The sequence below is a fragment of the Rhinatrema bivittatum genome, chromosome 7 (assembly GCF_901001135.1).
Source record: "Rhinatrema bivittatum chromosome 7, aRhiBiv1.1, whole genome shotgun sequence".
Lineage (NCBI taxonomy): Eukaryota > Metazoa > Chordata > Amphibia > Gymnophiona > Rhinatrematidae > Rhinatrema > Rhinatrema bivittatum.
In genome coordinates, this window is record NC_042621.1 from 46606783 (window position 1) to 46634027 (window position 27245).

Sequence of the window (27245 nt, forward strand, 5' to 3'; positions counted from 1 at the left end):
CCTTGGTGCCCACACCAAAGCTTCTCATTTTATTAAAGAGCCTCTTATGTGGGATCATATCAAAAGCTTTGCTGAAAACCAAGTAAATCACAACAAGCTCTTTTCCTTGATCCAGTTCTCTCATATTTGTCTAGCAGGACCTTCCCCTGGTGAATGCATGCTGCCTCGGGGCCATCAACCCACCCATCCTTTCCTTCAGCAGAATCTCCATTAATTTTCCCCACCAAAGTGAAGCTAACTGGCCTGTAGATTCCAGCTTCCTCTCTACCACCGCTTGTGTGTGTGTGTGTGTGTGTGTGGGGGGGGGGGGGGGGGGGGGGGTTATGTAGGAGGATAATCACAGGAAAGAAGGAATACTTGGAACTTTATGAGCACAAATGCTTATAATCTAGGCCAATGGTTGGACACATATGGGAAGTCAGATTTTCAGGATATCCATGATGAATATGCATGAGATAGAGATGTATACAATGGAGATGGTGCATGCAAATCTATCCATGCATATTAATTGTGGAGATCCTGAAAACCTGCCTGGCTGAGTGTGCGTCCCAAGGACTGAGTTGAGAACCCCTGGTCTAAAATAAGATTCCTAAAGGAGGTGGCAGATCTTAATATTGTTGCTGCCAAACAGTTCAGTGAGTGCCAGGATGGCGATACAGCCTTACTACCCTCTAATCTTTTCAGGGGGGACATGGCAGAAAAACACACATACAAAATATTAAAAGTGAGAGAAATGCAAAGGGCATGGGGAAAGGGGCGACAGTACATCCACATACCATTTTTGTTGTAAATCTGCTGGTTGTTAGTTTCATGGAGCATCCCCTTGTTTTATTATTTGAAAGGGTAAATGACCATCCTTTATTTATCTGTTCCATCCCACTCATGATTTTATAAACTTATGTCTCTTCTCAGCAATCTCTTTTCCAAGCTAAAGAGCCTCTCGTGGGGAGCCGTCCCATCCCCTTGGGTCATTTTAGTCGCCCTCCTCTGCACCTTTTCTGGTTTTGTTAACTCTCTCGATATGGGGTAACCAGAACTGCACTCAGTTCTTCAGGTGCGGTCACACCATGAACTGATACTATAGAACATCAATGAGGCAGATGCGTATACCAGACTCTTCCCATCTTTAAGTGGCACCATATAGACCATTCTATCCAGGAATCAAACCTTAAGTCTGAAACTTCAGCATGTGAGTGTTGTAAAGTGATTGTCCCCCCAACACCTTGTTGGGAAGTGCTAAGAAGGCAGAGAGTGCGCTTAGGGAACATATATGCATTTTGAATTCTGCATATGTGAACCTGGGTAGCAGTCTTCAGCTCCTAGGTGAGATTTTCTCACCAGCCATGGAAGATATGGATTCCATTTACCCTCCCCCCCCCCCCCCCCCCAACTCCTATGGAGGAAGGTTGCTCTAGTGCTTTGGAGCTTCTAAATGAGGCTCTGCAGCAGCTGAAGTGCAGGCAAGTTTTTAGCTTCTTGCTCTCTCTCTCTCATGCACACACCCCCTCCCTCTCTTGTACACATTCACACAGGCTATCCCTCTCTCTCTCACACACACACACCCACAAAACCACCTCTAACACACACACCCCTGCACACAAATATGCACTCTCCCTCAGAAATGCAAACAGGCACAAATCAATCCCTCTCTCACACATACAGGCTCCTAATCTCTCACTCACATATACACATTCTCTCTCTCTAGCATATACTCACCCTCATGCGCACAGTGCCATACTTCTCTCACACAGGCTTTCTTGCTTTTCCTATCTTTTGCGAGAGTGGGATGGGCTCCGCTCATGGCCGACTGCCTCCCTCTTCTTCTGCCACAAGCGGGGTGGACTCACCTAGTGGCCTCTCTCCAAATTCTGTGCAAAAATTACAAATTTTGCACAGATTCTTCACGCTACTGTAGCGCACAATTCCCCCAGGAGTAAGCAGCTACATTGCAGAATATACCTCTATAGCTGGCTGGACAAGTTTATCTGGTTAACTTTGCTATCCAGACTGTCCGTGACTGAACATGGACCTCAAAGGGTCTTTATTTGCTTTCCCAGAGCTATACAGGGCCTTGGCGTCATGGACTTTATTAAAACACTGAATGTTATCAATTCTTTTCACTATGGGCTATGAGCAGAATATGCAAGTTAAAATAATGAAAAGCAAGTGCCGGGATTTGAAAATTAAATCCCATTGCTTGCTTTTTCCAGGCCAGCCCCTTCCCTCCGAGCCTCACAGGGGGCCCAGGGCAAGTTTGAAAAAAAACCCAAAAACATTTTTCAGGTATGCAGAAATTCTAGTGAACATTGTTCTCATATTTACAGTGAAACAGCTTTGAAGTTCCAGAGATTAGTGATTAGGGATTTGAAACATAGAAACATAGAAACATAGAAATGACGGCAGAAGAGGGACCAAATGGCCCATCTAGTCTGCCCAGCAAGCTTCACACATATTTTCTCTCATACTTATCTGTTTCTCTTAGCTCTTGGTTCTATTTCCCTTCCACCCCCACCTTTAATGTAGAGAGCAGTGATGGAGCTGCATCCAAGTGAAATATCTAGCTTGATTCGTTAGGGGTAGTAGCCGCCACAATAAGCAAGCTGCACCCATGCTTATTTGTTTTACCCAGACTATGTTATTAGCCCTTATTGGTTGTTTTTTTTCTCCCCTGCCGTTGAAGCAGGGAGCTATGCTGGATATGCGTGACGTATAATTCTTCTCCCATGCCGTTGAAGCAGAGAGCCATGCTGGATGTGCGTCGAAAGTGAAGTATCAGGCACATTTGGTTTGGGGTAGTAACCGCCGTAACAAGCCAGCTACTCCCCGCTTTGTGAGTGCGAACCCTCTTTTCTTCTCCCCTGCCGTTGAAGCAGAGAGCTCTACTGGATGTGTGAAGTATCAGTTTTTCTTCTCCCCTGCCGTTGAATCAGAGAACTTTGCTGTATATGCATTGAAAGTGAAGTATCAGGCTTATTTGATTTGGGGTAGTAACCGCCGTAACAAGCCAGCTACTCCCCTCTTTGTGAGTGTGAATCCTTTTTTCCACATTTCCTCTTGCTGTTGAAGCTTAGAGCGATGTTGGAGTCACCGTAAGCCTGTGTATGTTTATTTAATAAGGGTATTGACTCCAGGCAGTAGCCATCATTCTGGCGAGTCACCCACTCTTCATTGGCAGCCTCTTGACTTTATGGATCCACAGTGTTTATCCCACGCCCCTTTGAAGTCCTTCACAGTTCTGGTCTTCACCACATCCTCCAGAAGGGCATTCCAGGCATCCAGGCGGGAACGATCGGGCACCCGATCGTTCCCGCTTTCGGGATCCCCAAATTTATTTTTTTTTTTTTAGTGAAAAATCGTTTTTCGGGTTAGTGCGCGCTAACAAAAATAGCAAAAAGTAACAAAAAGTAACAGTAACAAAAAGTAACAGTAACAAAAGTAACAGTAACAAAAGTAACAGTAACAAAACAAAATGTTTTTTGTTAGCGCGCACTAACCCGAAAAACGATTTTTACGAAAATTCTGGGGGAAAGTGATAATTTCTTTTTTTACCCGATATATTAACGAATTTAGAAATATCGTACGATATTTCAATTCGTTAGAAAAACGATTCACATCCCTAGTAATGATGAGAGAATATACACATACATGCCCGCCACACCCATCCACCATTTTATTGGATTAACTTTATATTATGGTGGTCAATTAAACCACAAAGGACCAGAGCATGCAGACAGGGGTTCCCTATCCCATCTATCTACACGAGAAACATTTAAGCTACTTACGTGATCTTCTGATTTTGCTGCTTGTCTGGATCCTGAGCTGTGTAAGAGGCAACCTCCTGCCCCTCAGGCAAATCCTCCGAGATCAGAACCGTTTTGCTCGGTGGCACAAACACGGGAGCCTCGTTGATATCTTTAACATGGACAGTGACCGTCGCTGTGGATGTGCTCAGTGGCACAGAGAAGGGAACAACGTTCTCCACAGAGATGAAGAGAGTGTACTGCTGTTTTAATTCATAATCCAAAGCCTGGGAAAAACGTAAAGTGAGTGAATGCAGAGAAAGGAAGGGGGGGGGGGGGGGGTTACAAAAACTGGTCCTCTACTGGGGGTATTTGCCTACTCCTGCATGATCTCGGTTTTGCAGGTTCCTATCCAGCACTAATGTACTGGGCAGCGGTTCTATCGCTGCTGGATGCCTGTTGAAATCAGTTATGCTATCCCTTATATAATTAATGAACAAAGATGCGATGAGGGCTTGAAGCACACTGGAAACCCATCAAGATATATTATCCCTGATATACAAGAAACCTGATTCTGCAGTATTTAAGGCCTCCCCCAACTACAAACAGAACGAAGGCCATTTCAGAGAAGGTTCTCCTGCCTGCCACATTAATATACTTCTTTACTGTGCCAGTGTCATACTGGGATCTTCTTAGTGTTTGGGTAATTGCCAGGTTCTTGTGGCCTGGTTTGGCCTCTGTTGGAAACAGGATGCTGGGCTTGATGGACCCTTGGTCTGACCCAGCATGGCAATTTCTTATGTTCTTATGAAAGAGAGGTGAGAGAGGGGGATATGATACAGTCATTTAAATCCCTGAAAGGTATTCATGTACAGGAAGCCAAGCATTTTCAATGGAAAGGAAACTGTAGAACTAGGGGTCACAACATGAAATTCTAAGGGGGCAATTCAGTAGGGATTTTTTTTTTTCAACAGAGCGATGGATTCCTGGAATGCTCTCCTGGAGGAGGTAGCGATAAAGACAGCAGGAGACTTCAAGAAAGCCTATAAAAGTCACAGGTGGTCGCTGGTGGCAAGAGAATAGTAGTGAGGGAACTGCGCAGCAGTGCTAGTGCTGCAATTTGCTTCCTGGATGGCCATGGGAAACCTGCATGGAGCAGCACTTGCAACCTTAAATGGGACTGGGGAGGAGGCTGACGGTGAGAAGTTCACCATAACTGCAGAGACTGCTTTGAATTACCTGCTTGATTTTCCCTCAGCGACGCCGGCCCTTGGGCGCCCCTTGGGCACGCGCGACTTTGTTCGACTTAGTTCGAACAGTCTGAACAGTTGTTTTATTTTCCAAAAAGGGGTTTCTTAAATAACTTACCGTGATAAGGACTTTTGAACAGTCAAAATTAAGATCTGTTATGCCGGCCAAAAGGAAGGGCAAGATTCGGGTTTTTCCCTCGGTACCCCCACAATCTGCTCTAACTCAGCTGGAGATTAACAAGTTTTTGACTCAACTGGAGAATCGAGGAGCTGAGGACTCCGTTGGAGGTACACGAAATGGAGATTCTTGTATCCCCCAGGAAGAAGCTTCCCTCAGCCCAGACAGCCGCCCACCTCCAGCTCAACACAATGAGGACAATGGAGAAGGTCTGCAAACCCCGGTAAGGGAACAAGACCAAGGGGGGCCATCAGTCCCGAATGTGGAAAATCTATTGCAGATGACGCCTGAGTCTGGACAGGTAACACTTGAAAGGATTTTAGAAGCTGTTAACAGTTTAAGTAATGCTATGGCTCGAATGGAAAAGAAAATGGACAATGTAACGACAGATTTTCAAGGGAAATTATTGTCTGTACAGACCCAAAATAATGAGACAATCCGTAGATTAAGTGAGAATGAGAAAAGTATAAAATTGTTACAACAAGTGAATGTTTGTTTAATAAAAGACCATATGGCCAGTGCGAGACGGTTGGAATTTTTGGAGAATAGGATGCGGCAACTTAATGTAAGAATAACAAATTTCCCACAGGTACTGGGAGAAATACCTTATATATCTCTAAAAAGATTTTTTAGAGAAAAATTATCCTATGCGGAGGAAGCAATTCCACCAATTAATACATGTTATTTCCTCTCTCAAAAATCCCAGGTCCCTGTAAACTTGACTAATTTTTTGGAAGATTCTACATTAGATGTAGTACATAGGAATACACTAATTGTATCTTTTGTTACAACTCAAGATGTGAGTAGTGTTATGAAAAAATACTTTAAGAAATTTCCAACAAGCTTCCACGGCCAGGTGGTAAAGATGTATCCTGATTTGGCACCAATTACCAGAAATAGACGTAAGGAGTTTTTAACCCTACGTCAGATTGTCTCTTTAGGATTTGTATTTTTATTACGTTTTCCATGTAGATGTGAGTTAAAGAAAGGAGACCAAGTATATATATTTCATCAAGTTGATCAGTTACAACAATTTGTAGAAGCACAGCAATCTAATTTAGCCACAATGGAGGCGCCAATAGCAGAATCATCTCCTACAAGTGTTATACAGGTAAATGAGTAGCTATGATGGGTAAAGAAATAAAATACAGTTGATTTGTGAAGATTAGAAGTGTTTAATTAACAATATTATATCTCCATAATTCCTTAGTTCCTTAAATTCAGCCTCCACTCTCTCCTTAAAGTCTATTACAATTAAGAGGACACTATTTCTTTAGTCCAGAAAGGTTTTTGAAATCTGTATATATGGAAATAAATTGAAATTATCTTTTAGATAATCTTTGTTAACTATAGTTGTATTTTACTATTATTGTTTCTTTTCATTTTCTGTATATACAGGATATAATATTTTTAACAAAATGTTTTGTTTTCATATTTGTCAAATTTAATTGAAAATGATAAATAAAGAATTTAAAAAAATGGGACTGGGGAACTGGGTTACATGTGGGAGCTTGATCAATTTTGGAGACATGCACATAAAAATCACTGCTGGGCAGACTAGAGGGCCTTGTTGGTCTTTATCTGCTATCATTGACTTTGTTACTTTGTTTACTGTACTGTACACACATCTGCTATATTGAAATATATTTAGCTAGCATAGCACTGTACTACCTGGTTACAACTTGCATCACATGTATATGTAGTAATTTGCAGAGATTCACAGGGAGTTGTAGATGGGGCAGCAGATGAGGTCTCTAGGTCCATGGATTTTGTGCTATAAAGCACCAAGGCTGCATGGTCAGAATGCTAGAATGGGAGGACTATGGATGAGCAGATGCACAAATCACCCACTGCTAAGAACCCACAATTGTTGAAAACTTAACGCAACTGAATCCAGAGCTGCAACAAGTAGATTCAGGAGTAATCTTAGGAAATATTTCCTTATGGAGAGAGGGTGGTGGATGCATGGAACTGCGTCCCCATGGAGGTGGTAGAGACAAGGACAGAATCTGAATTCAAGAAAGCATGGGACAAGCACAAGGGATTTAAGGGGAATGGTAGAGGATTGTAGAGTTGATGTGGATGGACAGACTAGACAGACCCTATGCTCTTTTCCCAACAACATGTTTCTATATAAACAATACCTTTACAGTTTTCAAGATCCCATCATTGTTCACTGGATCAGTTGTGATTGCAAAGGGCGTTCTGTCATTCCCACTCACAATCCTGTACACTGCTTTCCATGGATCAGTGTCCTGAATGTCCCCATCTGTGACCTTCAGCCTCTCCACCACAAATCCCACTTCATTTTCAGGTACTTCTGCCACGTACTGCAACACGGAAAACAAACCAGGTCAAACCAATGCTCCCCTTTCATCTGAAAAGCATTCAAATCTGTTGGTGATTGTGGAAAGCTGGCAGGACAATGCCAAAATACAGTTTCACCTAATAGTAAAAAAAGGATCACCCTCCATGCCATTTTGAATGTTGGAATACAAAAAGATGTTTTACTCATTGTGGCATAGTAAAGCAGGTTTTCCTCATCCTCATGAGATATTTACAAATGATTAGGCTAACCAAACCTAACCCTGCTTTACTGATATAACCTGTTCCAAGACAATCCCATCAAGAGTCTATTTGGATCGACAAAGATGGTCCAGGCAGTGAAAGCAAAGTTGTTTACTTGTAACTGTTCTCCATGGACAGCAGGATGAAAAGTCCCACATTCTATACACATAGGACTGTCCATTGAGAACACTGGATTACAGGACCTCTTCAATCAGGAAGAAGATCTTGAAGGCAGGCTGTAATAGCTTCTCCACTGAATACTCAAGAGATGAGCTTTAACATTAGAACAAATCACCAAATCATTCTTTACCAGAAAGATTGTAAAAAGGAATTACCAAGGTTGGGTCAAACTTGGGAGCAATGTCATTGGTGTCGGTCACCGTGATCACAGCCATCCCTGTTGTACTTAGACCAATCCCTGCCTGGTCGCTAGCTCTGATGGTGAGGGTGTACTCCGGTTCTTTCTGCAAGACAAACATTTCATGAGGACTGACAAGCAAAGGCATTGTAGTTACTGAAGTACTGACCTAGGAAATTAAGGGTCCCAAAGGCATCTTATGCCACACTACACCACTGAACCAGATTTATTAAGCTTTATTCCTGCAGGCAGAGAACGTGTGATGGATTATGCTAGTTTCCACACAAATACCAGTTGGCTTTTGGATGCGTTAATCTGGTTTGGATCTACTGTATTGTATTCAAACTGGACCATCTGGTACTCCTAGAATGGATCATAGATGCTCTCATGTTAAAAGTCCCCATTCCCCATCTGCTCACTGAATCACACTCGTGAGTACTGACTTGCATGTATGGAAGGAATACTTTGGGCCAAAAGTACTGAAGAGTTTTCCCCCTGTCTATGGGTAAAAAACTTACCCTGGTGATAAACCTAACTTGTTTTCTCTCCAGTCTTTCAAGTGTGAGTGAGTGTGCAAGTCATGAGCAGGGGTACATCCAGTAGTACATTTGCCAGTGTCTGTTGCCCTGCTCCTTTTCGGCTTTAGCTTCAAATCTGACCCAGTCTCTGTTGTGCTACTGTGCCATTAGCCTTCATTCACAACTACCTGGGGTTGTTCCCCTACCTAGCCCAGCTACTGAAGCAATGATCTTTGACCAGGAGCCACAGAGTACAGCTCCCTCCAGAACTCTGTACACAATGTGCCCTGAGAGTGACCAGTCAGTCAGTGTCACCACCGTGCAATGGCAGACACTCCCTCCCCCCCAGGGCTATGAATGATGCATCCCCAGCTCTGGTGTGACAGGGGTGGAGAAACTAGACTCAGGGGGCTCTCTGTGCCACTGGAACCACACCATTTCTACTTATTGTAATCTGTTTCTCATTAACACAAAGAATGTTAAATCATTAGCGACCCAAAAATGATCCCCTCCCACCTCTGTTTTTGTTAATTTGTAAAATCAGTAAGAGTCATGAATGACGACATGGAGATAGAGCCCTGTACTACTAGGCAGCTAGGCAGGCTTTTCTAAATGTGCAGGGGCCCACAGAAGGGGCTAATCCTTAGTAGTCTCATGTCTAAACTTGCTGGCAGGCTGCAGATTGATAGTTCTAGTCCTATCCTAGCACATACTTAAAATATGGTCAGAAATGAAGGTTATTACAAAAAACATGACAGAAAATCTGTTACTTCCTTATGTCCGTGCTTCTCAACCAGTGAGCAATGGGAAACTCCTTTCTGTGCTGGGTGATAGCAGCCTGGGGCTCGCACCCTCTGCTTCCTGCTTCAGCTCATCCCCTCAGGCAGCACTCATGAAACAGGGGGAAAGGGAGTGAGCACAGAGCAAAGCAAGAGCTACTCTGCTCCCTAATCCAGCCTCTCCCTTCTGGTCATTCAGCAGCTCCTACTCTCCCACCCCTGTGGCAGAAGGCAGCATAGTGGGGAGGGACTGTATCAGTTCCAGCCCGCCTCTCCTCTCTCCACCCCAGGGGTAGCCTGTAACTAGCGAGTGCAGGAGGAAGAGGGGGACTGGAACAGAAACAGCTCTAAGCCACAGTTGTGATTTGTGGGGAGGGAGAGATAAATGCTGAAAGAGTGATAAGAGGTGGATGAATGATCAGGAAGAAGGGGGAGACACTGCAAGGGGGTGAATGTTGAGGGAGATGAGGGTGTAAATGCCATCTCCATCTTTCTGGTCTCAGCAATGCAAGCTTGGGATATTTAGCAGCTTTCTCCTCAGTCAATTTTTTCCACAGAAGGGAGGGTCAAGGATAGGAGTGGGAGGAATTAAGAGGGTGAAAGCTCATGGATAGGGGTGCATGTGGGAAGGGGGTTACATAGAAACATAGAAATGACGGCAGAAGAAGACCAAACGGCCCATCCAGTCTGCCCAGCAAGCTTCACATTTTTTTTCTCTCATACTTATCTGTTTCTCTTAGCTCTTTGGTTCTATTTCCCTTCCACCCCCACCATTAATGTAGAGAGCAGTGATGGAGCTGCAACCAAGTGAAATATCAAGCTTGATTAGTTATGGGTAGTAGGGGAAGTAACCGCCGCAATAAGCAAGCTACACCCATGCTTATTTGTTTTACCTAGACTGTGTTATTCAGCCCTTATTGGTTGTTTTTCTTCTCCCCTGCCGTTGAAGCAGGGAGCTATGCTGGATATACGTGACGTGAAGTATCAGTTTTTCTTCTCCCCTGCCGTTGAAGCAGGATATGCATTGAAAGTGAAGTATCAGGCTTATTTGGTTTGGGGTAGTAACCGCCGTAACAAGCCAGCTACTCCCCGCTTTGTGAGTGCGAATCTTTTTTTCTTCTCCCCTGCTGTTTAAGCAGAGAGCTATGCTGGATATGCGTGAAGTATCAGTTTTTCTTCTCCCCTGCCGTTGAAGCAGAGAGCTATGCTGGATATGCGTGAAGTATCAGTTTTTCTTCTCCCCTGCCGTTGAAGCAGAGAGCTATGCTGGATATGCGTGAAGTATCAGTTTTTCTTCTCCCCTGCCGTTGAAGCAGAGTGCTATGCTGGATATGCATTGAAAGCGAAGTATCAGGCTTATTTGGTTTGGGGTAGTAACCGCCGTAACAAGCCAGCTACTCCCCACTTTGTGAGTGCGAATCCTTTTTTCCACATTTCCTCTTGCTGTTGTAGCTTAGAGCGATGTTAGGAGTCACAGTAACCATGTGTATGTTTATTGAATAAGGGTATTATCTCCAGGCAGTAGCCGTCATTCTGGCGAGCCACCCACTCTTTATTGACGGCCTCTTGATTTTATGGATCCACAGTGTTTATCCCACGCCCCTTTGAAGTCCTTCACAGTTCTGGTCTTCACCACTTCCTTCGGAAGGGCATTCCAGGCATCCACCACCCTCTCCGTGAAGAAATACTTCCTGACATTGGTTCTGAATCTTCCTCCCTGGAGCTTCAAATCGTGACCCCTGGTTCTGCTGATTTTTTTCCTATGGAAAAGGTTTTTCGTTGTCTTTGGATCATTAAAACCTTTCAAGTATCTGAAAGTCTGTATCATATCACCTCTGCTCCTCCTTTCCTCCAGGGTGTACATATTTAGATTCTTCAATCTCTCCTCATAAGTCATTTGATGAAGACCTTCCACCTTTTTGGTTGCCCTTCTCTGGACCGCCTCCATCTTGTCTCTGTCTCTTCGGAGATATGGTCTCCAGAACTGAACACAATACTCCAGGTGAGGTCTCACCAAGGACCTGTACAAGGGGATAATCACTTCCCTTTTCTTACTCGATATTCCTCTCTCTATGCATCCCAGCATTCTTCTGGCTTTAGCTATCGCCTTGTCACATTGTTTCGCTGACTTCAGATCATTAGACACCATCACCCCAAGGTCTCTCTCCTGCTCCGTGCACATCAGCCTTTCTCCCCCCATCGAATACAGTTCATTCGGATTTCCACTCCCCATATGCATGACTTTGCACTTCTTGGCATTGAATGTCAGCTGCCATGTCTTTGACCACTCTTCCATCTTCCTTAAATCCCGTCTCATTCTCTCCACTCCTTCCGGCGTGTCCACTCTGTTGCAGATCTTAGTGTCATCCGCAAAAAGACATACCTTACCTTCTATCCCTTCTGCAATGTCGCTCACAAAGATATTGAAAAGGACCGGTCCCAACACCGATCCCTGCGGTACACCGCTTAAAACCGCTCTCTCTTCAGAGAGAGTTCCATTTACCATCACACATTGTCTTCTTTCCGTCAACCAGTTTGCAATCCAGGCCACCACCTCGGCACTCACTCCTAAGCTTCTCATTTTATTCACCAGTCTCCTGTGCGGGACAGTGTCAAAAGCTTTGCTGAAATCCAAGTAGATGACATCGAGTGCTCTTCCTTGATCCAATTCCTTGGTTACCCAGTCAAAAAAGTCAATCAGATTTGTCTGACAGGATCTTCCAATGGTGAATCCATGCTGCCTCTGGTCCAGCAATTCTCCCGACTGTAGATAGTTCACTATTCTCTCTTTCAACAGTGACTCCATTACTTTTCCCACCACCGAAGTGAGGCTAACCGGTCTGTAGTTACCAGCCTCTTCTCTGTTCCCACTCTTGTGAAGCGGGACCACCACCGCTCTCCTCAAATCATTCGGCAACCCTCCCGTTTCTAGGGATCTATTGAATAGGTCACACAGCGGACCTGCCAGCACATCTCTGAGCTCCCTCAGTATTCTGGGATGAACTTCATCAGGCCCCATGGCTTTGTCCACTTTCAGTTTCACCAGCTCTTCCCATACATTTTCTACTGTAAATGGAGTTACATCTACTCCATTCCCCTCCAGTTTCTTGTTAACTAGTGTCGGTCCTTCTCCAGGGTCCTCTTTAGTGAACACAGAACTGAAGTATTCATTTAATATTTTGCGATTTCTTCGTCTCTCTCCACACATTGATCCTTTCCACCTTTCAATTTCACTATACCACTTTGAACTTTTCTCTTTTCACTGATGTATCTGAAAAATGTTTTGTTACCACTCTTTACCTCTTTGGCAAGCCTCTCTTCCGCTTGACTTTTTGCCATCTTGATTAATTTCTTCGTCTCCCTCAGTTCTACCAGATATTCTTCTTTGTGTTCCTCCTTTTGGGATCTTTTATATTTCTTGAACGCTGTTCTTTTAGCCTTTATTTTGTCAGCCACCTCCTTTGAGAACCAGATAGGTTTCATTTTTCTTTTGCTTTTCTTTACTTTTCTAACATAGATTAGTTGCCTTGGTGATTGCTCCTTTTAGATTGGTCCACTGTTGATCCACATCTCTCTCGTTTTCCCAGCCTTTTAGTTCTTCCTCCAGGTACTTCCCCATTTCATCAAAGTCTGTGTTTTTGAACATCAAAACTTGGGTTTTTGTGCTTCTTTTCTGTGTCCTTTTTGTGATATTAAACCATACCGTTTGATGATCACTGGTGCTGAGGTTGTGTATGAAAGTTGTGTATGAAAGTAGCAAGGAAGCATGGTGGTACAAGAGCTGGGGGAAGAGGTGTGAGCTGGTGGAAAGGGGGTAGAAGGGTGCAAGAACACCAGGGGTGTGACAGTGCTAGATGGAGCAGGTGTGTGTGAAAAAGCTACAAGTACTGATGGGTAAAAGAGCCAGGGGTCCTGAGATGTGTGGATAGCAGAGAGTATCTGCTGGTGGGTGAACAGGACTTTTGAGTATTGTTTGTTGGGAATCTGTAGGTTTAAAGCTTGATAAAGAAATATAACCTAGTAACAGAGGGTTCAAGTCATTCTGCAATGAGAGCTTGCAAAACAATTCTTTTACTGTGGGAAGTTGTGAGATGTTTCCTGGGGATGTAATCAGTAGTGTTTGATTCCACCCCCCAGGCCATCAACAACCTACCCCGACAGATTAAGATGGAGTCAGGAGGTCTGGCAGCAGGTTCGGAGCTCTACATGTTAGCAAGAGGTACGTGTGCACCTGGGTCAAAGAGCTCGTGGTCCTCAGAGAATGAATTGCTGAGGGAGACAGAAAGGCATATAGAGAAGACCTTCGGGGACACAACAGAGCAGTCTAGATGCCCATGTGCTGCTTTGGAGGAGCAAAGTCACCTGGCAGGAGAATATCACCTTAGTGTGGCAGGAAGTGATCCTGTAGCTAGAATCTGTCCGCCAGGCAATACATTATGCTCTCACACACAGATGGTCTTCTCCAGGACCATGTGCTCAGGAGGAAGGGTTAGAACAGCTGTTGTATCATTAGGAATCTAGATAGCTGGGTGGTTGGGGGGCATGAAAAGTCGCTTGATAATTTGCCTTGCTGGTCCAAAGGTGGCAGATGTCATGCATCACCTAGACAGGATTTTGAGAGTGCTGGGGAACAGCCAGCTAATGTGGTACATGACATAGGAAGGTGCAGGAGGGCAGTTCTGGAAGCCACATAAGAAAATTGGTCCTTACCTGCTAATTTTTGTTCCTGTAGTACCATGGATCAGTGCAGTCAGCTGGGTTTTGACTCCCATTCAACAGCTGGAGAGAGAAATTTTGACTGACGCTGCCACCTGCAGTCTGCCAATATGGAACTGTACCCAAGCCAGATACAAACAAAACCTTGAAGAACCAATTGAACTATCTTACAACAATGAACAGTGCCTGCACCAAAGCCTGTGTAGGATTAAGAGAACCTGATCCATTCTTCATAGGAACACAAGTGATCTAGCAGGCTCTGCAGAGAAAAACAGGCAACCGAGTGAACTCTCCAATACCCCCTTCTTGAACTGGGCATGCATCTGGACTGATCAGAGGTACTACAGGAACAAAAATTAGCAGGTAAGAACCAATTTTCCTTTCCCTGTACGTACCCAGATCAGTCCAGACAGCTGGGATGTACCAAAGCTTCCCTACAGTGGGTGGGACTGCGAGCGTCCTGTTCTGAGTACACTTTCGCCAAAACGGCCAGGCTCCAGAACCTGGACATCCATATAGTAATTAGAGATGTGCAATCGTTTATCGCGAATTAGGCAATTGCAACGCAATTGCCTAATTCATCGTGGATCGGGGGCCCCGAAACCCGAAAAGGATTTTCCCCGAACTTCAGGGAAAATTCGTTTTTCGGGTTTGTGTGGGGAGAGGGGCACATTTTTTTTTTAAATTAAAAACCACCCCAAACATTAAGATTAAGTATAATACAACCACCCTCCCCCCATCCCGATCCCTCCCCAAGACTTACTAACATCCCTGGGGGTCCAGCAGGGTCCCGGGTTCCATTTGTCCCTCTGTGCCCGGTGTGCTACTGCAAGCCGTGCTCCTCAAAATGGTGCCGAATAGCCTCTGAACTACTATGTCACAGGGGCTACCGGCGCCATTGGTCAGCCCGTCACATGGCCATCGGCGCCATCTTGTGCTCATACCTGTGACAGGGGCTGACCAATGGCGCCGGTAGCCCCTGTGACATAGTATGGGCAAAGGCTATCGGCGCCATTTTGATTCCTGGCATCCGACAGCATGAGTGCAGGAGATCGCTCCCAGACCCCCGCTGGACCCCCAGGGACTTTTGGCCAGCTTGGGGGGGGGGGCCTCCTGACTGCCCCCCAAGGCTTGCCAATAATCCCTGGGGGTCTGGGAGCGATTTCGTTGTCGGCTGCCAGGAATCAAAATGGCGCCGATAGCCTTTGACCATACTATGTCACATGGGCTACCGGCGCCATTGGTCAGCCCCTGTCACATGGTATGAGCACAAGATGGCGCTGATGGCCATGTGACAGGGGCTGACCAATGGCGCCGGTAGCCCCTGTGACATAGTAGTTCAGAGGCTATTCGGCACCATTTTGAGGAGCACGGCTTGCAGTAGCACACCGGGCACGGAGGGACAAATGGAACCCGGGACCCCGCTGGACCCCCAGGGATGTTAGTAAGTCTTGGGGAGGGATCGGGATGGTGGGGGGGGGGGGGGGTTGTATGTAATGTATTAAAATTAATTTAAATGCTTGGGGTGGGGGTTTTTTTTAGCTTAGTTTCCCGCTTAGTTTTTTTGGGCCAGTTTCGGGTTTCCTTGTTTCGTTTTTCAAAAAAACTAAACGAGAAAACCCGAATTTTACCACGAAGTATCTGAGTCAAAAAACGACCCGGTAGAAAAAAACGAAGCACATCTCTAATAGTAATGCCTGGCAAAAGTGTGCAAAAGCTTCCAAGTAGCCGCTCTACAGATTTCTTGTGGCAATACTTGCTGGCATTCAGCCCAAGAGACCGCTTGCGAACGGATAGAATGCGCTCGAAGACCGGCCGGCACCGGACGACCCTGAGTAACATATGCTGAGTTTATGGCCTCCTACAACCATCGTGCAAAAGTAGTCCTAGAAGCTTTCTGCCCCCTTCTGGGGCCACTCCATAGAACAAAAAGATGATCAGACAAGCGGAAAACTGTTCGTCAAGTCTAAGTAACGCAAGAGAGCCCGCTTCACATCCAAGTTCTGCAACTCTTTGGACTGAGGAGTGGAAGGGACAGAGTCCAGAAAGTATGGCAATTCCACCAACTGATTTAAATGAAAGGACGATGCCACCTTAGGCAGAAAAGAGGGGACCGTTCTCAAGGACATTCTTGAGTCCGTAATTTGCAAAAAGGGCTCTCTGCAGGATAAGGCCTGAAGCTCCGTCACCCATCTGGCAGAAGATATCGCCACCAGGAAGATCACCTTCAAAGTAAGATCTTTCAAAGTTGCCCACTTCAAAGGCTCAAACGTGGAAGTACCCAGCTTTCAGGACGACATTCAAGCTCCAGGAAGGACAAGGATTTCGAACCGGATGTCTCAGATGTTTTGCTCCCCGGAGAAAATGTACTACATCCAGATGTGCCGACAAGGCAACTCCTTGCACTTTGCCACGAAATCAACCTAGGGCTGCCACCTGAACTCACAGGGAATTAAAGAATAAACCCTTAACAAGACAGTCCAGTAAAAAGGACACTACATCCCCCCCAGAGCCCCAAAGAGGATCCACTTTGCACTCAAGGCACCAAGACTCAAATTCCCCACACTCTGACGTACGCCAAAGATGAGGTGGTCTTTCTGGACTGGCCAGGGTAGTGATCACCACATCAGAATAACCCTTATTCCTTAAATGCTGCCTCTCAAAAGCCAAGATGCTAGACAAAAGCAATCTGCCTGATCAAAACAATCGGGGCCTTGATGCAAGAGATTCGGCAGGTGCCCCAGCCTCAGGGACTGTCCACCGCTAGGTTGATCAGATCCGCAAACCACGGATGTTTTGGCCACTCCGGAGCCACGAGAACCACCTCCCCTGGGTGGATTTCTATGCAGTGCATGAACTTGCCTATTAATGGCCATGGCAGGAAAACACACAGGAGAACATGCACCAGCCAGGGCAGGACTAGGGCATCCACCCCTTCCGCGCCCATTCTCCCTCCACCTGCTGAAGAACAGAGGAGCCTTGGTATTGCGGAGCGACACCATCAGATCCATGCAAGGAACAGACCACCTGAGACAAATGAGTCAAAATGCTTCATCCGACGACTCCCACTCTCCGGGATTCAAGTGATGTCGGCTCAAAAAAATCTGCTTGCGAATTGTCGATGCGGGATGCTGCCAATCTCTCCAGATTGAGCTCTGCCCAGGCAACCAACTCCTGGGCCTCCTGAGCTACTGCACAGCTCTTTATTCTGCCTTGTCAACTGATGTATGCCACCGCAGTTGCATTGTCAGACAACACCCTCATTGATTTTCCCCTGTCCAGGGATAGGACTTGGAGAGCCAGCCACACTGCTCTGGTTTCCAACCGGTTGATTGACCATAAGGCCTCCTCCGGAGACCACTGGCCCTGTACCAATCTATCCTGACAGACCGCTCCTCAACCAGAGAGGCTGGCATCTGTGGTAACAACTGTCCAAGATGTGATATCCAGGTCTACTCCACTTCATAACTTGTCTGGCTGAAGCCACCATTGCAGACTGAATCTTGCTGAGTCCGGGAGGGGAGAGGCAGATGAAAAAGCTTGGACACTTGGATCCCAACGGGATAGTAAAGCAGATTGTAGAGGCCTCATATGAGGCAACGCCCATGGCACTAAGTCCAAGGTGGATGCCATAGATCCGAGCACCTGCAAGTAGTCCCATACTCGAGGAAATGATTTACCTAACAGTGACTGAACCTGAATTTGCAACTTGACAATCCTTTCCTCGGTAAGGAAAACCTTCCCCATGCGTGTGTCGAACTGTGCCCCCAGGAACTCCAACTTCTGGGAAGGAATTAAGTGAATCTTGGCCAGATTGACTATCCATCCCGATGCCACCAAGCGCTGGAGGACTCTATCCACCGCTCCTTGACACGAGGACTCCGACTTTGTTTGAATCAGCCAGTCGTCCAAGTAGGGCTGGACCAAGACCCCTTCCTTGCGGAGAGCTGCTGCCACTACAACCACAGTAAAGCTCCTGGGAACAGTTGCCAAGCCGAAAGGCAGAGCACAAAACTGGTAATGCTCTCCCAGAACCATGAACCTCATCTCTAGTGATTGCACCATAGCCCTATGTGAAGATACGCTTCTGCCAGGTCCAAAGAGGCAAAATACTCCCCTTTGTGGACTGATGCAATGACAGACCACTGAATCTCCATACAGAAGCAAGGGATTCTCAGAGACCTGTTCACCTTTTTTAAATCCAGAATGGGATGGAAGGTACCTTCCTTTTTCGGTACCACAAAATTGATGGAGTAACGACTCTGCCTTCACTCTGCCGGAGGCACCTGCATGATGGCTCCCATCTCTTGGAGGCGGAGGAGGGTCCCAAACTGCCACTCTTCTGCTTGTAAGAGCATGGGGAAACCAGAAAATGATCTCTTAGAGGCCGAGCAAGTTTTAAAGCGTAGCATTTTTCTATGACACTTAAGACCAGCTGGTCCAACGTGATCTTGACTCACTCCTCGTAGAGAAGAGCCAACCTGCCCCCTATTACGGGCACAGAGGAGTGAGCTGGCCTCACCTCATTGGGAAGATTTAACGCTGCCCTGCCCCTGGGAAGAGCCATCTCACCCAGGCCTGCAGCCACGAAAGGACTGGCTCCATGACTGCTGCCTACTGGCACTTTGCCGCACCGAGGACCTGAATCACCGATTTCCATGAAAACAAGAGCAAGAGGGAAAGGCATTTCGAGCCTTCGGTTTGTCCTCTGGTAGCTTATGCACCTTGTTCTCTCCGAGGGACTTAAATCATCTTTTCCAAGCCCTTTCCAAAGAGCAACTTTCCCTTAAAAGGCAGCGAACCAAGTTGCGTCTTGGAGGAAATATCCACCGCCCAATTCCTCAACCAGAGTAGTCTGTGAGCTGCCACCATGGTCCTAGAAGAAGTATGTAGAAAGTCAAAGAGCATCCACACTATAGGCCACGACAGCTTCCCGTCGCTCGGCCTGACCAGACTCTGGGTGATAAAGACCTATCCATCTGCAGCTGCTGAACCCAGGGTAGGCCCGCTCTCAACATAAAACTGCTGCACAGCAGCTCGGAAACCCAGCGCTGACACTTCAAAATTCTTTTTGAGGTGACCTTCCAGCTTTCTATCCTGAAGATCCTTGAGCACTGCTGCGCCAGTGACTGGAATGGTAATTTTCTTAGTGACCACCGACACAGCAGCATCCACCTTAGGTATCCTCAGGAGGTTCAGCACTTCTTCCGGAAGCAGATACAACTTGTCCGTGGCACATGTGACCTTCAGCCCTGTGTCTGGGGTATCCCACTCACGGAAAAGCAAGGCAGTCACAGACTGATGGAAGGGAAACGCCCTGGTAGGACCTCGGAGCCCCACCATAACTGGGTCCACTGCGCCCAGCTCTGAGCTTTCAGGAGTGCCGCCAATACCCAGCTCCTCCAAGACTGCTGGAATCAGCAGGCTTAGTACCTCCCTGTGGAAGAGTCAGACCACCTTGGGATCATCTCCCTCAACTGCCGATGCCTGTGAGGAATCGCGGTCCGGATCCTGAGGACCCAGCACAGGGTCATTCCCAGGGGGGTCCTGCTCCTGCAGATCATCCTGCCGCGAACCCTCTGAGGAGGTGTCTCCTATTGGCATGAGCAGAGAAGACCTCATTCGCCGTTGCTTTGGGTCCCTGTACATGAAAGGAGCCCCTGCCCGCTTAGTAGCCTCACCCTGGTGCTGCTTGGCTGACCTGCCAGTCTTGAACACCTTCTGCATCAGGCGCATGAAATCTGAGGCAAAAGAAGAAGAGGAAGAATCAGATAGTTTATCTGGCTCTCCACCACCTGGTTCAGAGCCAGCATGGGCTGTCCAGCCCCTGCCAGAGGCCCCAGCTTGCGGCAATAATGGAGGCAGGAAATCCCCCTCCCCCGTGGCAGCCCTGAATGTCAACAAAATGGCCTCCATTCCCACGCTCAGTGGGAAGGGGGTCCTCCGGGGGCTGCCGTGACACAGAGAGCCTTCCCAGGCTCATGAGGCTTCTTTAATCTCTCTCCCTTAGCTGCGTTCAATGAACCCTCCCCCCCCCCCCCCCCGCCAGGAAGGCAGCAGGTGCATACACCATCGTGCAACAATTGCACGCATCCCCGCAGGCCCTGCATGCCATCCCACATGGCATAACAGCGGTCAAGAGGACTATCTCGGCCCCAGAAAGCAAACTTTTTTTTATAACTTTAAACTGAGAGCCAACAGGCTCAAGTGAATCCCCACAGGGTGAGTGAACCAGGGCCCCCAATGTCACCCTGAATGGTGGCTAGGCTCTGGGAGCTGAAGAAGGATCCCCGACCATCAGGTCTCCTGCCTCAGATACCAGGGGGGACGGTCCCACCAGGAACTAACTACCCCCTGGGAGGCTAATTGAAGAACTTTTCCAATCTTTTCTTTTTTTTTCCCTAAAGTCTCAGGCTGCAGGCTTCTGCACCTCCACCATCTGCTGGAGACAGAGAAATGCTGGCAGACTGTAGGTGGCATCTCAAGTTAAAAGTGGCAGAGTCAGTCAAAATTTCTTTGTCTCCATCTGCTGGATGGGAGGCAAAACCCAGCGTCTGGACTGATCTGGGAACGTACAGGGAAAAGGAGATAGATCAGCTTTTCAACTAAATCATGGGAAAAAGCAGCTAGACACTCAGGAGCATAGGATTCAGATAAAGGTATCTAACAATCAGGCTGATACAGTACAATGCGCTCCGACGGAGCACACAACCTGTCATTGGACGCGCGTTTTCCCTTACCCCTTATTCAGTAAGGGGTGGAAAACGTGCGTCCAAACCGCAAAACCTAATAGCGCCCTCAACATGCAAATGCATGTTGATGGCCCTATTAGGTATTCGCGCGCGATTCGGAAAGTAAAACGTGCAGCCAAGCGGCACCGGGAAAGTGCACAGAAAAACAATCAAAACTGCTTTTCTGTGCACCCTCCGACTTAATATCATGGCGATATTAAGTCAGAGGTTCCGAAGAGTAAAAAAAGTTTTAAAAAAAAGGAAAAACACAAATTTGAAGTCGGCCAGCGGCTCGAAAACCAGACGCTCAATTTTGCCGGCGTCTGTTCTCGAGCCCGCTGATAGCCACGGGCTCGGAAACCGGACACCGGCAAAATTGAGCGTCGGCTGTCAAACCCGCTGACAGCCACCGCTCCTGTCAAAAAGGATGCGCTAGGGATGCGCTAGTGTCCCTAGCGCCTCCTTTTGCCCGTTTCTACCGCTGGGCCTCATTTGAATACTGAATCGGCCTGATAACTGGCATAACAGGGAAATTAGAATATCCTAAGAGTTGCGGTAAAGGCTGAAGCAGCCCAGGTGGAATTTAATAAAATTTCCTGTATCAACTGCTAAAAAGCAGGCTGTGAATAAAAAAAAAAACAAAACCCCACACTCTAAATTGTCTGTATGTGAATGCCAGAAGTCTAAAAATATGACTGGAGAGTTAGCATGCATGGAACTTGAAAGGCATCTCAGAGACCTGGTGGAATGAGGATATCAGGGCACAAATTTATATCGACGAGCCAGGACAGATCAAAATGATGGAGGGGTGGCACTATATTGTTAACAGTAGCAAAAAAATAAAGAGCTCCCCTCAAGCAGAGCTGTGCTGCCCAGCTGCAGGAGGAAGTGACAGGAGAGCAAGGTTCAAACACTACCTCCCCCTCATCAGAAAGAGTAGGAGGGTGACCTGACAGTCCAAAGAAGAACAAAGAAAGAAAAGGTTGGAGCCCAGCACTTATTGTGGGGGAAGACAGGAGGCACTGCTGGGAAGAGGAGAAAAAAAAAAACAGTGCACGTCAATACAGAGAAGAGGCAGCAAGAATCTGAGGAATTGTAGAGGCCGAGAGAAGGGAGCCTGGTCTAAGAGAGAGTGTCTGAAGCTGCAGAGTCAGAGAAGGGAGCTGAACCAAGCTGCATTAAGAACCCTGCTCTAAAGAGAGACCCTCACCAGACCAGATCTAGAGGTGAGAGACCCACGTCAGAGAGAGGGAGAGTGAGTCCTGTCAGAGCCCCCAAGCTGCTCACAAACAGGCCGATACAGTACAGTGTGCTCCGGTGGAGCGCACTGTTAACCCGCATTTGGACACACGTTTTTGACACGCTAGCTTTACCCCTTATTCAGTAAGGGGTAATAGCACGTCGAAAACGCGCATCCAACCCCCCCCCCCCCCCGAAACTAATAGCACCCGCAACATGCAAATGCATGTTGATGGCCTTATTAGTTATTCCCGCGCGATTCAGTAAGTAAAATGTGCAGCCAAGCCGCACATTTTACTTTCAGAAATTAGCGCCTACCCAAAAGTAGGTGTCAATTTCTGCCGGCACCGGGAAAGTGCACAGAAAAGCAGTAAAAACTGCTTTTCTGTACACCCTCCGACTTAATATCATGGCGATATTAAGTCGGAGGTCCCAAAAGTTAAAAATAATTTTAAAAAATGTTAAATCAGCCCGCGGGTTGAAAACCGGACGCTCAATTTTGCCGGCATCCAGTTTCCGAACCCGTGGCTGTCAGTGGGTTTGAGAACAGACGCCAGCAAAATGAGCATTGGCTGTCAAACTCGCTGACAGCCTCCGCTCCTGTCAAAAAAAAAGGCACTGAGGGAGCTGCAAGCAGACTAGAGCTGAAGAAATCCAAGTAACATCCAGGAGTGCCTCTGTGTGGCTGAGTGAGTGTGAGCTGTAATTTTCTCTTACTTGCTACATTGAGGTAGGGACACAATGTTTATTTACTTAACAGTGAGCTTCTCCCAGTTCACTAAGGTTACAGCTGGAGTGATGGAATACTTGCACAAAGTTAAATAAATGAAACTTTTTGAAACAGAGTAGTTAGAGTTTTTTCTCCTTTTGTGTGATGTCACAAAGGGAGAAGAGCTACAGCAAGGGAGCCACAGCTGTATTCAGAGGAACTAGGAATCATCTGCACTGCAGCACCTTATCAGAAGGGCCCCAATGAATCGTGAACTCACTATTTGCATCCACACAAACATTGGGGTATCCAATGAAATCTTTAAGATAGGGATGTGAGGAGCAGGACATGTTCCTGTAGTGCTCCGGGACCCCACTCTTTTTTGTTATTCTGTATCGTTTAAGATAATGTGGGAGCGACAACTACATATATCATGTGGCAGGTTCACCAGATCAGGAGGGGACAAATAGTGAGAGTTGATCTGTGAAATGGCCTCAAAGCTGCAGTGAAAGGACAGAAAGCAGCATTCCCTGGCACTTTGGACTTGGTGGACAGCAGGAGAACCTTACATCATAAATGGGCCGATACAGAAAACTTTGCAGGAGAGTGGGCGATCGCCCGCTCTCCCGGCACGCACCCAGGCCACTCTCCTGGGCACACGATCCAGTAAATAAATTTATGTAAATGAGGGCCTGCGGTAAAAGGGGGCAGAAGTGGCGGCTGTCAGCGGGTTTGACAGCTGACGCTCAATTTTTCCGGCATCAGTTCTCAAGCCCTCTGACAGCCATGGGTTCGGAAAACTGACGCCAGCAAAATTGAGCATCCGTCTTCCAAAAAAATTTTTTTTTTAAACTTTTGGGGCCTCAGACTTAATATTGCTATGATTTTAAGTCGGAGGTTGTACATAAAAGCAGTTTTTTCTGCATTTCTGTACACTTTCCTAGTGCCGGCCGAAGTTAATTTCTGAAAGTAAAATTTGCGGCTTTGCTGCACATTTTGCTTTCTGTATTGCGCGGGAATGACTAAGAGGCCCATCAACATGCATTTGCATGTTGCGGTCACTATTAGTTTCGGGGGGGGGGGGGGGGGGGTTGGCCGCGCGTTTGACGCGCTATTACCCCTTACTATATAAGGGGTAAAAATAGTGTGTCGAAAACACGCAGCCAAACACGGGCTAACAGTGCGCTCCACTGGAGAACACTTTACTGTATCGACCCATTGGAGAGGGAGTACACCCACATATCGAGGGTTCATAGTATGTATTCCCATACAGATCACTTACTGGTGAGTAGAAAATAATTCTCCAGAGATAGGGCAAATGGGGATTTCTGACCAGGCACCTGTTTGGATAGACATCTAGGAGATTTCCCAAATATCTATACAAAGATCAGAAATGGAAGGACTTTTGTAATAAAGAGCACAGGATGTCCCCTATTTTATTTTGGGAGATGATAGAAACAGTATTGGGTGGGGACATCATCGCATTTACAGTGGCAAAGAAAAGAGCACTGGCCAGCAAGATTCTTAATTTGGAACATCAATTGCAGTCTGCTAAAATGGTATTTGAGCATAGACCATCCTCTGAACACAAAAGTAAATTTGTAGCTATTCAAATAGCTTTAAATTCCCTCCCACATCCAAGAGCGAACATTTTTTTTAATTAATCTACAAAAGCAAATTCTCTCACTTCAGTAACAAACCTGGCTGCCTGATGGCCAATTTTATCAAGAATTGGGGAGGACAGAAATATTACAGCTCTGCGCTCCCCTAGTGAGGAATTGGTGAATTCGACCAAGGATATGGACAATACCTTCAGATCTTTCTATAAGAGGTTATACACAGCCACCTCAATTGATCAGGTCACAGTTCAACACTACTTAGTGGGAATGCCTAGGCTGAAATTAGAATAGGTGGATTTATTAAATAAACCATTGCAACTTCAAGAATTACAGCGAGGTATACAACAGCAAAATTACTCCAAGCACCAGGACCTAATGGTTTTCCCGTCTAATTTTATAACCTATTACCATCTAGTTTGCTACTGCCACCAGGAGAGATGTTTGTTAATCTCATAGATGGGAAAGGTTTCCACTGTACCTCAGCGTGGCCTTAATTACTGTTTTACCAAAGCCTGAGTAGAACCCTACTCTTCCAGCATCATACAGGCCCATCTGTTAAATTTTGACATGAAGGTGTCAGTGAAAGTGATGGTGGATTGTTTGGCACATATGATGTATCTGAATGGTGTTCAGTATTTAGCCTTCACAGAATTATTGCATCTATTGATAGCAGTAAAGGGCAGAGTCTCTCCTCTGTGTTGATAAGCTTTGATGCAGAAAAAAAGCTTTTGATCACGTGGATTGGTCTTATGTGAGCCGCTCTTTGGGCTATGGGATACAGGGATTTTTCTTGCAGATGGTTAAAGGTCTAAACAAGCCCTCTGCCTCCATGTTGGTTAATTTATTAATATCAGGGATTTATATGCTGCCTATTCACAGCACTAGACAGCTAACAAAGGAACATGCATAATGCCCACAGGTGAAAATAAAACAATTTATTTATTTTAATTTAACTCTTCTATACAGACATTCATGAAACAAATCATATACTGGTTCACAAGGAACAAGGGGGTTATAACTAACATTGAAGAAGAAGCAAAAGTTACAATAAAACAAGGTCGTGGGAACTTGGGAGCAGAAGAAGCCAGAGGCAGAGGTTTAAGGTAGTAAACTTAACAAGGATATACTGGAAGTGCCTTGTGTCAGATATAGAGTGCTCTGTACAAGTGGCACTTATATACGAGCCGTACTAGCTACGAAAGCGAAACAGTGTCAATAAGGGGGGATTAGCAGGAGAGAGGGGGAGGGGGCTCAGTTAAGGGAAGGCTTGTTGAAACAGCCAGGTCTTGAGTTTTTTCCCAAATGTCAACAGGCAGGGTTCCTGTCTGAGATCTGGAGGAATGGCATTCCAGATGGCTGGTCCCGCTGTCGAGAAGGCCCGTTCTCTGGTGGCTGTATGAAGTGTTGATTTGGTTGTAGGGGCATGCAGGGTTCCTTTGTAAGCTTCTCTGATTGGGCTTGTAGAGGTGTGGAGTCTAAACGGGATCTGAAGGTCGAGGGAGCTGATTGTGAACGGTTTTGTGAATGATAGTGAGGGACTTGTGTAGGATTCTAAAACTTGGGAGCCAGTGCAGATTCCTGAGGATGGGTGTGATGTGATCTCCTCGGTTGGTATTTGTCAGGATTTTGGCAGCCGTGTTCTGGAGCATCTGAAGTGGTTTAGTGGTGAAAGCGGGGAGACCTAATAGGAGGGCGTTAAAGTAGTCTGTCTTGGAAAATAGAGTGGCTTGGAGGACTGTCCTGAAGTCATGGAAATGGAGGAGTGGTTAAGTCTTTTTAGAACTTGTAATTTGTAGATGCAGTCCTTGGTTGTGTGATTGATGAATTTCTTGAAGTTCAGACGGTTGTCAAGTATCACTCCTAGGTCTCTTACTTGACTGACCATGGTGTTGGGAGGGGTCTGTAGAGGAAAGACGATGTGGTCAGGGGAGATGAGGAGGAGTTCTGTCTTGGCTGAGTTGAGGACAAGATTTAGACTGGTGAGGAGGAGGTTGATAGATTGGAGGCAGCTTTCCCAGAACTTGAGTGTTTTCGGAAGGGATTTTGTTATAGGGATCAGAATCTGCACGTCATCAGCGTAGAGATAATGTTTTAATTTTAGGTTTGTTAGCAGCTGGCAGAGGGGTAGGAGGTAGATATTAAAGACGGTGGGAGACCATGAAGAGCCTTAGGGTTCTCTCTCGCTCTCGTCCCTGAAGGCTAGTTGGATGCTCTGGGAGCTTCAATTCATCTAAATAGGCCTTGCGGGACACATCGCGCAAGATGAGAAAACCTTCCTGCCCGGTCACCGCAGCTATCGCACAGCCTAACGCAATTCAAAAAGGTGTTAAAATCATCGTTAAGTCTGTGCGATAGCTCTTCGCAGCCAGGCAAACCCAGCCCTCTCCCCGCCCCTAACTCCTCCTAGTTTCCATATTTGCATCGCACCATACGATATGGTGCTATCTCATACGTTAAACACATTTTCGCATGCGGTAAAGGCCTATCGCATGCGTTAATGGGGCTTTTCGCACGCGTTAAGCCCTTAACGCATGCGAAAAAGCCTTAGCACATTTTGATAAATGACCCCCTTAGTAACCAAATGACCAGTTTCTCCATGAGTTTGGCAACAAAAGGAAGATTGGAAATAGGACGGGAATTGGTGAGCTCTCTGGGGTCTAGGTTTGGTTTCTTCAGAAGGGGCTTGAGGGTGGCGAGTTTTAGTGTGTCTGGGAAGATTCCTTGCGATAAGGAGCAGTTTATAATATCTGCCAGAGGCTTGGAGATAGTGTCCGGAACCGATAAGAGTAGTTTTGTCGGGATGTGGTCAGATGGGTGGGTAGATGGTTTCAATCTCTTTA

At 46.4% G+C, this 27245-nt stretch overlaps 1 protein-coding gene across 1 annotated transcript in view; it reads right to left on the reverse strand.

Annotated features, from left to right (window-relative positions):
* Positions 1-27245, reverse strand: part of LOC115095095 (B-cadherin-like) — a 190260-nt gene that overhangs the window by 54272 nt on the left and 108743 nt on the right. Inside the window, exons 12-14 of the mRNA XM_029608324.1 lie at positions 8072-8200; positions 7313-7498; positions 3783-4027 (exon numbers count right to left, since the gene is read on the reverse strand). Of these exons, the coding sequence (XP_029464184.1) occupies positions 3783-4027; positions 7313-7498; positions 8072-8200 (560 nt within the window). The remainder of the gene's footprint in view (positions 1-3782; positions 4028-7312; positions 7499-8071; positions 8201-27245) is intronic.